The sequence below is a fragment of the Entelurus aequoreus genome, linkage group LG21 (assembly GCF_033978785.1).
Source record: "Entelurus aequoreus isolate RoL-2023_Sb linkage group LG21, RoL_Eaeq_v1.1, whole genome shotgun sequence".
Taxonomy (NCBI): domain Eukaryota; kingdom Metazoa; phylum Chordata; class Actinopteri; order Syngnathiformes; family Syngnathidae; genus Entelurus; species Entelurus aequoreus.
In genome coordinates, this window is record NC_084751.1 from 35,430,800 (window position 1) to 35,443,868 (window position 13,069).

The window sequence follows — 13,069 nt, forward strand, 5'->3', positions numbered from 1 at the left end:
ACTAATGTAAAGTGTTGAAACAACAGAATAAGTGTTTTTTTAAGAATACAATACAACCGGAAATTACACAATGTTACTGCATACATCTGAGCATTCTGAAATTCCTATTTTCTATTTCTGATTTCTTTCATCATTTACATATCAAATAAAATATAGTGATACACTATATATATCATTATCACAAGAGGCTGCAATATACAGTCGTGGTCAAAAGTTTAAATACACTTGCAAAGAACATAATGTCATGGCTGTCTTGAGTTTCCAATAATTTCTACAAGTCTTATTTTTTTGTGAGTGATTGGAGCACATACTTGTTGGTCACAAAAAACATTCATGAAGTTTGGTTCTTTTATGAATTTATTATGGGTCTACTGAAAATGTGACCAAATCTGCTGGGTCAAAAGTATACATACAGCAATGTTAATATTTGGTTACATGTCCCTTGGCCAGTTTCACTGCAATAAGGCGCTTTTGGTAGCCATCCACAAGCTTCTGGTTGAATTTTTGACCACTCCTCTTGACAAAATTGGTGCAGTTCAACTAAATTTGTTGGTTTTCTGACATGGACTTGTTTCTTCAGCATTGTCCACACATTTAAGTCAGGACTTTGGGAAGGCCATTCTAAAACCTTAATTCTAGCCTGATTTAGCCATTCCTTTACCACTTTTGATGTGTGTTTGGGGTCATTGTCCTGTTGGAACACCCAACTGCGCCCAAGACCCAACCTCCGGGCTGATGATTTTAGGTTGTCCTGAAGAATTTGGAGGTAATCCTCCTTTTTCATTGTCCCAGTTTATTGTAAATAATGTAAATAATTCAATGTACCGTAATTTCCGGACTATAAGCCGCACCTGACTATAAGCCGCACCAGCTAAATTTAGGGGAAAATACAGATTGCTCTATATATAAGCCGCACCCGACTATAAGCCGCAGGGTTTTGATGTGTAATTACCGTAGTATATAGGGGTTCCTGCTACCACGGAGGGGATTATCGGGACAGAGATGACTGTTTGGGAACGCAAAGCGTCCCATTTATTAACAATAAATCTTTCAATCTTTCAATCAAACTTTCACATCTTTGACATGGCGAACAGCATTCGTGCAGAGTACAAATAATACAACGGTGCAAAATAATACAAAGTGCTCGCCTGTACGTTATCAAAATAACCAGCCTACCGGTATATGAAAAGTCAGTCTTTAATCATTGTGTCATCGTCTTCCTCCTGCGTACTAAAACCACCGAAATCCTCTTCGTCGGTGTCAGAGAAGACCAGGCCGTAAATAAGCCGCACCCTTGTATAAGCCGCAGGGACCAGAACGAGGGGGAAAAGTAGCGGCTTATAGTCCGGAAATTACGGTATATACTCTGATGATTAACTTGTGTGATGACTGTATTATGCTGATAGTATATATTTGTACCATGAATTGATTAACGTGGACAAGTTGAACTGTACTGTGCAATCTACTAATAAAAGTTTCAATCAATCAATTAATCCATTTACTCTCTGTAAAGCACCAGTTCCATTGGCAGCAACACAGGCCCAGAGCATAATACTACCACCACCATGCTTGACGGTAGGCATGGTATTCCTGGGATTAAGGGCCTCGCCTTTTCTCCTCCAAACATATTGCTGGGTATTGTGGCCAAACAGCTCAATTGCTGTTTCATCGGACCACAGAACTTTCCTCCAGAAGGTCTCATCTTTGTCCATGTGATGTCAGATATTAGCATTGCTGTATGTATACTTTTGACCCAGCAGATTTGGTCACATTTTCAGTAAACCCATAATAAATTCATAAAAGAACCAAACTTCATGAATGTTTTTTGTGACCAACAAGTATGTGCTCCAATCACTCTATCACAAAAAAATAAGAGTTGTAGAAATTATTGGAAACTCAAGACAGCCATGACATTATGTTCTTTACAAGTGTATGTAAACTTTTGACCACGACTGTAGATTTTAGGCCGTTTCGCCCATTCCTAAATCAGAGGTTTCTACTTTTGCGGTCGCCACCTGAATATGTTTAGTACCTCACTTTTAATGCAATACATGCAGGTACACAACAGCCTTACCAAGGTAGCAATGCCTGTGCATTTTCAGTTGTGTGTTGTAACTTTTCTGTTGTCATTTCTGTGTTGTACTGGGAGTGGAGCAAAGTGTACTCCTTGTGAGAAATTAACTGCTTCTGGTGGAATATTACTGATGAGACTGTTGCATCAGGGCTGCTTATCTCACTACAAAAGAATGCTGCATAATGGATTAGAAAAATAGTAATAAATGACCGGGATAAAAATCTTAATTTTGTTTGGATGATTGCATCATTTCTTTTTTATTAAAACTCACTTTTGTTAAGGGAACGTTGAAATTACCATAAACTGACTTTCTGATTTATGCTGCTTAATCCGATACTGATTATCAGTGACACAGATCAACAGATATAGATCACATGTATTAACTGTAAAATTGCAATCCATTTTTGAATATTCCTAGTGTAACAATATCAACAGAATATTTAAACTAGTTCCGTGGTTGTGGCTTGTACAGCCCTTTGAGACACTTGTGATTTAGGGCTATATAAATAAACATTGATTGATTGATTGATTGATTTAATTGCATTTAATATTGATCAAAACAAAGTCATCAGTACACAATAACGAAACAAACGTAAACACTAAGAACAAGAACAAGTAAGAACTTTACACTACTTTATATTAGAAATGGCACTAAAACATTTACTACTAAAACATTTTGATAGATTTTTGAGCGCCGTGTGTAATGTTCTATATGTTCAATGGAACATTTAAAATGTTGGTGTTGTTTACTTGAGGCTTATTTCTTATGTTTGACTGCCATCTACTAGTCACACTTATCATTACACCATATACCCATACTTGCCAACCTTGAGACCTCTGAATTCGGGAGATGGGGGAGAGGGAGGTTTGAGGTGGGGGGGGGCGGGGTTGAGGTGGTAGCGGGGGTGGTGTATATTGTAGCGTCCCGGAAGAGTTAGTGCTGCAAGGGATTCTGGGTATTTGTTCTGTTACGGTGCAGATGTTCTCCCGAAATGTGTTTGTCATTCTTGTTTGGTGTGGGTTCACAGTGTGGCGCACATTTGTAACAGTGTTCAAGTTGTTTATACGGCCACCCTCAGTGTGACCTGTATGGCTGTTGATCAAGTATGCCTTGCATTCACATGTGTGTGTGCACAATCCACATATATTATTTGACTGGGCCGGCACGCTGTTTATATAGAGGGAAAGCGGACGTGACGACAGCTTGTAGAGGACGTTAAAGGCAGTGCCTTTAAGGTACGCCCCCAATATTCTTGTCCGGGTGGAAATCGGGAATGGTTGCCCCGGGAGATTTTCGGGAGGGGCGCTGAAATTCGGGAGTCTCCCGGGAAAATCGGGAGGGTTGGCAAGTATGCATGTACCAAATAAAATAGTGTATCGTCCCGGAAGAGTTGGTACTGCAGGGAATTCTGGGTATTTGTTCTGTTGTGTTTATGTTGTGGTGCAAATATTCTCCCGAAATGTGTTTGTTATTGTTGTTTAGTGTGGTTTCCCAATATGGCACATGTTTATGACAGTGTTGGCGTTGTTTATACGGCCACCCTTAGTGTGACATGTATGGCTGCTGACTAAGAATGCCCTTCATTCACTTGTATATGGGGTGATCAAAATCAACATGATCAGTAAAAATGGCCATGATCATACAGAGTGACAGATTTACTTGACATCTTCAACTTAAGACCATTTTCACCCCGTCCAATGCTATTAAAGCATTGAGGTGGGTAAGCTCAACCAAACTCATTCCTAAGCATTGAGGTGGGTAAACTCAACCAAACTTATTCCTTACATTTGAAGGGAAAAAAATGATTTTAATTGCGCCTTATAGTCCGGAAAATAAGGTACTTAAGCATCTTTCAGAAAAAAAAACGCTATTAATGTTTCAGGAAGAAAAATCTGTGCATTTTAAATTGCAGGTTTCGCGCTGCATACTATTGATTAGGCCTTTATTCAATAGTTCGTTTGTTATTTTATTAGGGGCTTGTAATGGCTGGTCAGAACAAATGAAAGGTCTGCCACTGCCTCCGGCGACACTATCATTAGGCTTAGCTCGCAGTACAAACATCGTTAGCCTAAAGACTAAGTGCTGGCATTGTGCTCAAAGGCGTTGTCGTTAGAAATTAAACAATGTAGACAATGTTAATATTAGAGAAATCCCCAAGTACCACAAAAGGCACTGATTGGATGCTAAAACAGTGCCACTGTTTACATAAACAAGGAGTTTTATCCCTGAAAAGTGCTTTTGAAAATAACAGCCGTGTTTGTTCATATTCATGTTGTTTGTTTTCCGCTGCCGTTAACCTTTTTAAAACCTGCAACCCCATGTGCAGCGTTGCCATGGTAACTATAACTGCTCTACGCCACTCAGTAAGCGCATGCTATATATCCGCGTAAACAGAAGAACGTCCGCTAAAAGCTCAACAAAAGGCAAATTTGAAGATAGGATGCAATTCACAGCACGAGCACTTAAATGGGAAAATGTCACAAACAAGAGAACAGGCAGAGAGGCCGCCATATGTCAAGAATCATTTCATAAAACAAAAAGGCGGACATAAACATGGTGTTGTTTGAGAGCTAACACTTAAGGCTGAAATACGCTTTTGAGAATTCAAGGATTGAAGCACTTTATTGTCAGAGTCGCACACGTGAGATGGCACCAAATTTAGTCATCGAGGTCCCAGATTTATCCCAATGAGTACCACAAGAATGATGGTATGTACCGTATTTTTCGGACTATAAGTCGCAGACTTATACTCAGGAGCGACTTATGTGTGAAATTATTAACACATTACCGTAAAATATCAAATAATATTATTTAGCTCATTCACGTAAGAGACTAGACGTATAAGATTTCATGGGATTTAGCGATTAGGAGTGACAGATTGTTTGGTAAACGTATAGCATGTTCTATATGTTATAGTTATTTGAATGACTCTTACCATAATATGTTACGTTAACATACCAGGCACGTTCTCAGTTGGTTATTTATGCGTCATATAACGTACACTTATTCAGCCTGTTGTTTACTATTCTTTATTTATTTTAAATTGCCTTTAAAATGTCTATTCTTGGTGTTGGGTTTATCAAATAAATTTCCCCAAAAAATGCGACTTATACTCCAGTGCGACTTATATATGTTTTTTTCCTTCTTTATTATGCATTTTCGGCCGGTGCGACTTATACTCCGGAGCGACTTATACTCCGAAAAATACGGTACTTAATATATACGCAGCATATTATTACGTGTACACAAAGTAGTGTTGTCCCGGTACCAAAATGTATTTCGATACTTTTCGGTACATTTTTAAATAAAGGGAACCACCAAAAAATTGCATTATTGGCTTTATTTTAACAAAAAAATATTACGGTACATTAAACTTATGTTTCTTATTGCAATCGAAGAACAATTTAGTCCTTAAATAAAATAGTGAACATATACGAGACAACTTTTCTTTCAGTAAATAAAGACTCCTAATTTGTCTGCTTACATATGCAGTAACATATTGTGTCTAGAGATGTCCGATAAGGGCTTTTTTGCCGATAATCCGATATTCCGATATTGTCCAACTCTTAATTACCGATTCTGATATCAACCGATACCGATATATACAGTCGTGGAATTAACACATTATTATGCCTAATTTTGTTGTGATGCCCCGCTGGATGCATTAAACAATGTAACAAGGTTTTCCAAAATAAATCAACTCAAGTTATGGGGAAAAAAATGCCAACATGGCACTGCCATATTTATTATTGAAGTCACAAAGTGCATTATTTTTTTTAACATGCCTCAAAACAGCAGCTTGGAATTTGGGACATGCTCTCCCTGAGAGAGCAAGAGGAGGTTGAGATGGGCGGGGTTGAGGTGGGGGTAGCAGGGGGGGGGGGTGTATATTGTAGTGTCCCGGAAGAGTTAGTGCTGCAAGGGGTTCTGGGTATTTGTTCTGTTGTGTTTAGGTTGTGTTACGGTGCGAATGTTCTCCCGAAATGTGTTTGTCATTCTTGTTTGGTGTGGGTTCACAGTGTGGCGCATATTTGTAACAGTGTTAAAGTTGTTTATACGGCCACCCTTAGTGTGACCTGTATGGCTGTTGACCAAGTATGCGTTGCATTCACTTGCATTTTTTTTCCATAACTTGAGTTGATTTATTTTGGAAAACCTTGTTACATTGTTTAATGCATCTAGCAGGGCATCACAACAAAATTAGGCATAGTAATGTGTTAATTCCACGACTGTATATATCGGTATCGGTTGATATCGGAATCGGTAATTAAGAATTGGACAATATCGGAATATCGGATATCGGCAAAAAAGCCATTATCGGACATCTCTAATCAAGACATGAGGTAATCAATCACTGCCGTGAAACTGAGTTGACTGACTACTCATTGGGAAATGGCGATGTCATCACAACACATGAATTTGTATCATTGTGTTACAATAGTCTCTTCGCGGACATTCTTATTTATAGATGTTGTGTTTGCTCTTCAGCTCCAATTTCTACACACTGTAGTGACACTGAACATCACATTATGACATTAATAAAGGACTTTTTTTTTCCACATCAAAGCTTACAGGATGAGAGCTTGCAATAAAGAAGGCCTCTAGACGTGGTCATGTGACTAATTTCACTTTGACGTGGGCTCGCTTAGATACCTTTGACCCACAACACCCCATCCCACAGGACTGTCAAGCCAGCAGAAGGCAGTGTCTCTCTCACACACACACACACACACACACAAAGCAGTGATCACGCTGATGTACATTATCTACTGCGGTTGCCAGGCAACCAAAGAAAGACACAATATAATCGTTCATTGTATCCAGCTGTGTCAGCAATGGTGTGTGGAGACTGAACGTTTGTCTGCCTTTGATAGAGAAGGAGAAAACTTATCGTGCCAACGTTGACAGACATGAGGGCGCATGTTGCGAGTTTATGCGTGGAAAAAGAGATACATGCATAATCATTTGCATGAATTGTCAGTTGCATGTTTGAAAAAGGAGGCTTGCTAAGATGCTGCTTTTGTTTATGTTTCGGAGAGCAGCCTGCTAATTGCAGCAATGCCTGAAACTAAACAGTAACCAAGCGAGTCTGACTGGGTTACTATTATCATTTGTATTACTATAATTGTTATTATTACCTTAAAACCATCAATTTCATCTCATTGAGTCATTTGTTCATCGCCTCGCTGCAACATTGTATAATACGACATGATACACGCTTGTTGGTGAAGACAGCAATGGGTGGGGAAAAAAGGAAAGGGGAAACCACGCAGACGCCATCGTCGTACTTTGCCACTCTTGCATTTAAAAGTGTTTCCCTTTTTCTTTATCTATATACTTGCTTCGTTCTACCATTACCAACATTAATATACAGTTGCGTAGTAGGTTTAAGTATTCATTAAAAACAAATATATTTAAAAGAATAAAATAAAATTTCCACTGTAACATTACACACAGTTTGAACAGTAACACTGTGTTTTAATAAGTGTTGTACCCGGTACCAATATGTATTTCGATACTTTTCGGTACTTTGATACTTTTCTAAATAAAGGGGACCACAAAAAAATTGCATTATTGGCTTTTTTTTAACAAAAAAATCTTACGGTACATTAAACATATGTTTCTTATTGCAAGTTTGTCCTTAAATAAATTAGTGAACATACGAGACAACTTGTCTTTTAGTAGTAAGTAAACAAACAAAGGCTCCTAATTTAGCTGCTGACGTATGCAGTAACATATTGTGTCATTTATCATTCTATTATTTTGTCAAAATTATTAAGGACAAGTGGTAGAAAATTAATTATTAATCCACTTGTTTATTTACTGTTAATATCTGCTTAATTTCTCTTTCAACATGTTCTATCTACACTTCTGTTAAAATGTAATAATCACTTATTCTTCTGTTGTTTGGATGCTTTATATTAGTTTTGGATGATACCACAAATTTGGGTATCAATCCGATACCAAGTCGTTACAGGATCATACATTTGTCATATTCAAAGTTCTCATGTGTCCAGGGACATATTTCCTGAGTTTATAAACATAATATAATTTTTTTTTTAAACGAAAAAAGATTTTGTGATGCTAAAAATATTGATGTAATCATAGTAGTACGCCCCTGTACTTGGTATCATTACAGTGGATGTCAGGTGTAGATCCACCCATGGCGTTTGTTTACATTATGACGCCGGTGAACTACGGTGTGTAGTGAAGCATGTTTAGCTATTCCTCGTCCTGCAGGGATGATACTTGTAAGAAACTTACTTTATTTATCGCCATGGAGGCGAGGATTAGTGATTTAGAAGTAGCTACAACACTGCAGGCTGCGGCTGGACTTAAGCCGCTAGCTAGCTAGCCATGTCTTAAAGCACCTCTTCCTGAGGGTGTTTCAGAGTTATAACTTCACCTTTATCGTTAGTTTTTAAGCCAAAATGCATCCGTTCTCCCTTTTCTGTCTACACACTGTGTCTGCTTGTAAGTACTCCGTGATTGTGCGCTGCCAAACATGCTCTGCTGGTAAAACCAAGAATGACTCGACGTGGGTGGATCGGTACTTTTTAGAGGTGGTATAGTACCGAATTTGATTCATTAGTATCGCGGTACTATACTAATACGGTATACCATACAACCCTCGTTAGAATATAGGAAAATAAAACACTGTACTTCAATCAAGTGATTCTTTGGAGTGACGCTAGATAGAGTCGTGTACCACAGTTTGAAAATCACTGCTCTGAAGTAACAGTACTCTGACTTAGGGCTGGGCGATATGGCGTTTTTTTAATATCTCGATACTTTTAAGCCATGTCACGATACACGATATATATCTCGATATTTTGCCTTAGCCTTGAATGAACACTTGATGCATATAATCACAGCAGTATGAGGATGCTATGTGTCTACATTAAAACATTCTTCTTCATACTGCATTAATATATGCTCATTTTAAACTTTCATGCAGAGAGGGAAATCACAACTAAGTCAATTTAGCAAAAGTGTATTTATTAAACAGTTATTAAGCAGTGGCACAAACATTCATGTCATTTCCAAAACAGAAAGTGCAAGATTGTCAGAGACATTTTAAAACAAGCTATTAGTGCACTTTTGTGCATGATGTCACTAAGATGACATATCAAAACAACACTAAATTAAAGTGCACTTTTTGTACAGAACGCCACTACAATAGTTTAAAACTAATAAAGTGCACTTTTGTGCATGATGTCACACGAGGTTTTTCAATAAGTGTCAAATAAAAATGAGCTGCATAATAGGAAATCAAATAGTGTATGTCCTTCGCTATGTGGTAGGTTCCTGCGGATGTTATCTCCTTCTGTTGTTGACTATTTTTTTTCATACGGTGTTGATCTGGAAATGGTTGCCTCGGCATTTTGTTGGTGTGGCACCGAACGGAGATGTTGACATGCGGAGTTTCAAGCACTCTTCATTCTCTAGCGGGTGACTTTTTAAATGATGCTACATATTAGCAGTAATGCTACTTTTTGTAGCAACGCTTTTGCCCCACACTTGACAAATGACGGTAGTATGTTCGACATATTCCCACTTGAAGCCAAACCACCGCTAGACCATGGACCCCCTGCTGTTTTTCTTGGGAATTAATTCTTCCTTCATTTGTTACCAGATTTGCACCTTCTTTCTCTCGTATTACCACTCGCACCACAGCTAACGTTACCCACGCCGCTACCTCTCTGCTCCGCGAGGGCGTATACGTATGTGATGTATGTAAAAAGGTGCGCTTGTTTTATTGAGAAGGAGAGACAAGAAAGAGTGAGAAATGCCTGTAGTCTAATGCCCGCAGCTAAAAGCAACTGCGTGAGAACGTATACTCGAACATCACGATATAGTCATTTTCTATATCGCAGAGAGACAAACCCGCGATATATCGAGTACCGTATTTTTCGGACTATAAGTCGCCGTTTTTTTTCATAGTTTGGCCGGGGGTGCGACTTATACTCAGGAGCGACTTATGTGTGAAGTTATTAACACATTACCGTAAAATATCAAATAATATTATTTAGCTCATTCACGTAAGAGACTAGACCAGGGGTCGGCAACCCAAAATGTTGAAAGAGCCATATTGGACCAAAAATACAAAAACAAATCTGTCTGGAGCCGCAAAATATTAAAAGCCATATTACATACAGATAGTGTGTCATTGATTGATTGAGACTTTTATTAGTAGATTGCACAGTACAGTACATATTCCGTACAATTGACCACTAAATGGTAACACTCCAATAAGTTTTTCAACTTGTTTAAATCGAGGTCCACGTTAATCAATTCATGGTCACATGGTCATGAGATATAAATTGAATTAAGTGGACATAAAGGAAACTAAAGAGCTCAAATATACCTACAAACGAGGCATAATTATGCAATATGTACATACAGCTAGCCTAAATAGCATGTTAGCATCGATTAGCTTGCAGTCATGCAGTGACCAAATATGTCTGATTAGCACTCCACACAAGTCAATAACATCAACAAAACTCACCTTTGTGCATTCACGCACAGCATAAAACGTTTGGTGGACAAAATGAGACAGAAAAAGAAGTGGCATAAAACACGTCATTGAAAGTCGGAGAAAGTTGTACATGTAAACAAACTAGGTGAGTTCAAGGACCGCCAAAATTAGTAGGACAAAACGGCGCTCGCCAAATACTCGAATCAGTGAAGCATGTTTAATATAAACAGTGTACTTTATAACAATTAGGGAGGTTTGTGTCATGTTTTTCCTTCTACAGAAACCATGTTAACACAAAAAATATATTTTTTTCCCCTCATCTTTTTCCATTTTTCATACATTTTTGAAAAAGCTCCAGAGAGCCACTAGGGCGGCGCTAAAGAGCCGCATGCGGCTCCAGAGCCGCGGGTTGCCGACCCCCGGACTAGACGTATAAGATTTAATGGGATTTAGCGATTAAGAGTGACAGATTGTTTGGTAAACATATAGCATGTTCTATATGTTATAGTTATTTGAATGACTCTTACCATAATATGTTACGTTAACATACCAGGCACGTTCTCAGTTGGTTATTAATGTGTCATATAACGTACACTTATTCAGCCTGTTGTTCACTATTCTTTATTTATTTTAAATTGCCTTTCAAATGTATATTCTTGGTGTTGGGTTTTATCAAATACATTTCCCCAAAAAATGCGACTTATACTCCAGTGCGACTTATATATTTTTCCTTCTTTATTATGCATTTTCGGCCGGTGCGACTTATACTCCGGAGCGACTTATACTCCGAAAATACGGTATATCGATATATTGCCCAGCCCTACTCTGAATTGAGTATATTTTTTGGCTACTCTACTTGTCTGTAACATAATTCAGCAAAAAAAAAATACCCTAAGGATGAAGAAATTCCACACACTAAAACAGCCTCTAAACAACCCTGTTCAAAACAGCCCGTTTTAGAGGCTCCTCTCTGTTCTACATCTTTCATCGCCTCTAATTGCCGCCAATGTACGACAACATTCTCCTGTGGAGGCAAAACGTAACCGCTGGTAGTTACCGCAAACTATTGACGTGACGACTCCTTTATCAGAACCTTGTCATCATTTCTTTCCGATCACAGGAAGCACTAACCATCACAAGTCTCCAAAGATTCCCAAGTCTGAGAGCTTCCCACAAAGCAGCTCTTATCGGAACATAATGGCCACTCAAAAAGGGGAAAAAAAACTACTTCATCTGTCCAAGGATTAGTCTGAAAACATTCCATATGTATTTGTACATGTTGGCATTAAAGCAATGGATATGTTGTGTGTACTGTATTTCACATGCTGTTGTTACTTGTTGAATGTCAGGAAAGTGATGGCACACACACACACACACAAACACACACTTCTGATTCCTTCCACAGCTGACGCCCGGCGGGCAAACGACTTACCCGGTGAGAACGACCACAAAGTCCATTACGTTCCATCCATTGCGGAGGTAGGAGCCTTTGTGGAACGCAAAGCCCAGGGCGATGATCTTAATGGCGGCCTCAAAACAGAATATTCCGATAAAGTAGGGCTCTGTGTCGTCCTGCGAGGGGTGTAGGGGAGGACCAGAGTAAAAGAGCAGTTAATGAAGCATAAAGTGAAAGAAAGACAAGTAACATGGAGTAAGAAAAAAAAAAAAAGATGAAGTCCTGTTCTTGGAAGGAAGCCACTAGCAACACAATCTAGTATTTGACAGACCTTATGTGCATGATGTCATAGTACTGCTGTACTTTACCAGTACTAGTAACTAAGCCAAGTAATCAAAGATTGTTTGAACTTTAACAATGCCCAATCCCGCTTCAAAGTTTGTGGCTTCACTTCGTTTAGGGTTTTGTTAAGCATATTCTACATATTTCTGGCTTAAATGAAGAAAAAAATGGCTAAATGAACTACTAGTACTACTACTAGTAGGGGTGTGGGATAAAATCGATTCGAATTCGAATCGCGATTCTCACGTTGTGCGATTCAGAATCGATTCTCATTTTTTAAAAATCTATTTTTTTATTTTTTTATTTTTTTTAATTTAATTTATTTATTTATTTTTTTAATTAATCAATCCAACAAAACAATAAACAGCAATACCATACCAATGCAATCCAATTCCAAAACCAAACAGCAACACTCAGAACAGCAATAAACAGAGCAATTGAGAGGACACAAACACGACACAGAACAATCCAAAAGTAGTGAAACAAAAATGAATATTATCAACAACAGTATCAATATTAGTTACAATTTCAACATAGCAGTGATTAAAAAATCCCTCATTGACATTATCATTAGACATTTATAAATAAATTTAAAAAAGAACAATAGTGTCATAGTGGCTTACACTTGCATCGCATCTCATAAGCTTGACAACGCACTGTGTCCAATATTTTCACAAAGATAAAATAAGTCATATTTTGGTTCATTTAATAGTTAAAATTTACATTATTGCAATCAGTTGATAAAACATTGTCCTTTACAATTATAAAAGCTTTTTA

General features: G+C 38.1%; 1 protein-coding gene across 3 annotated transcripts in view; it reads right to left on the bottom strand.

The window, feature by feature from the left end:
• The window catches only part of cacna1bb (calcium channel, voltage-dependent, N type, alpha 1B subunit, b), a 402,467-nt gene that overhangs the window by 370,102 nt on the left and 19,296 nt on the right, over nucleotides 1-13,069 (bottom strand). For all 3 annotated transcript variants that reach the window (XM_062031560.1, XM_062031561.1, XM_062031559.1), the window contains exon 3: nucleotides 11,987-12,126. In XM_062031560.1, the coding sequence (XP_061887544.1) occupies nucleotides 11,987-12,126 (140 nt within the window). The remainder of the gene's footprint in view (nucleotides 1-11,986; nucleotides 12,127-13,069) is intronic.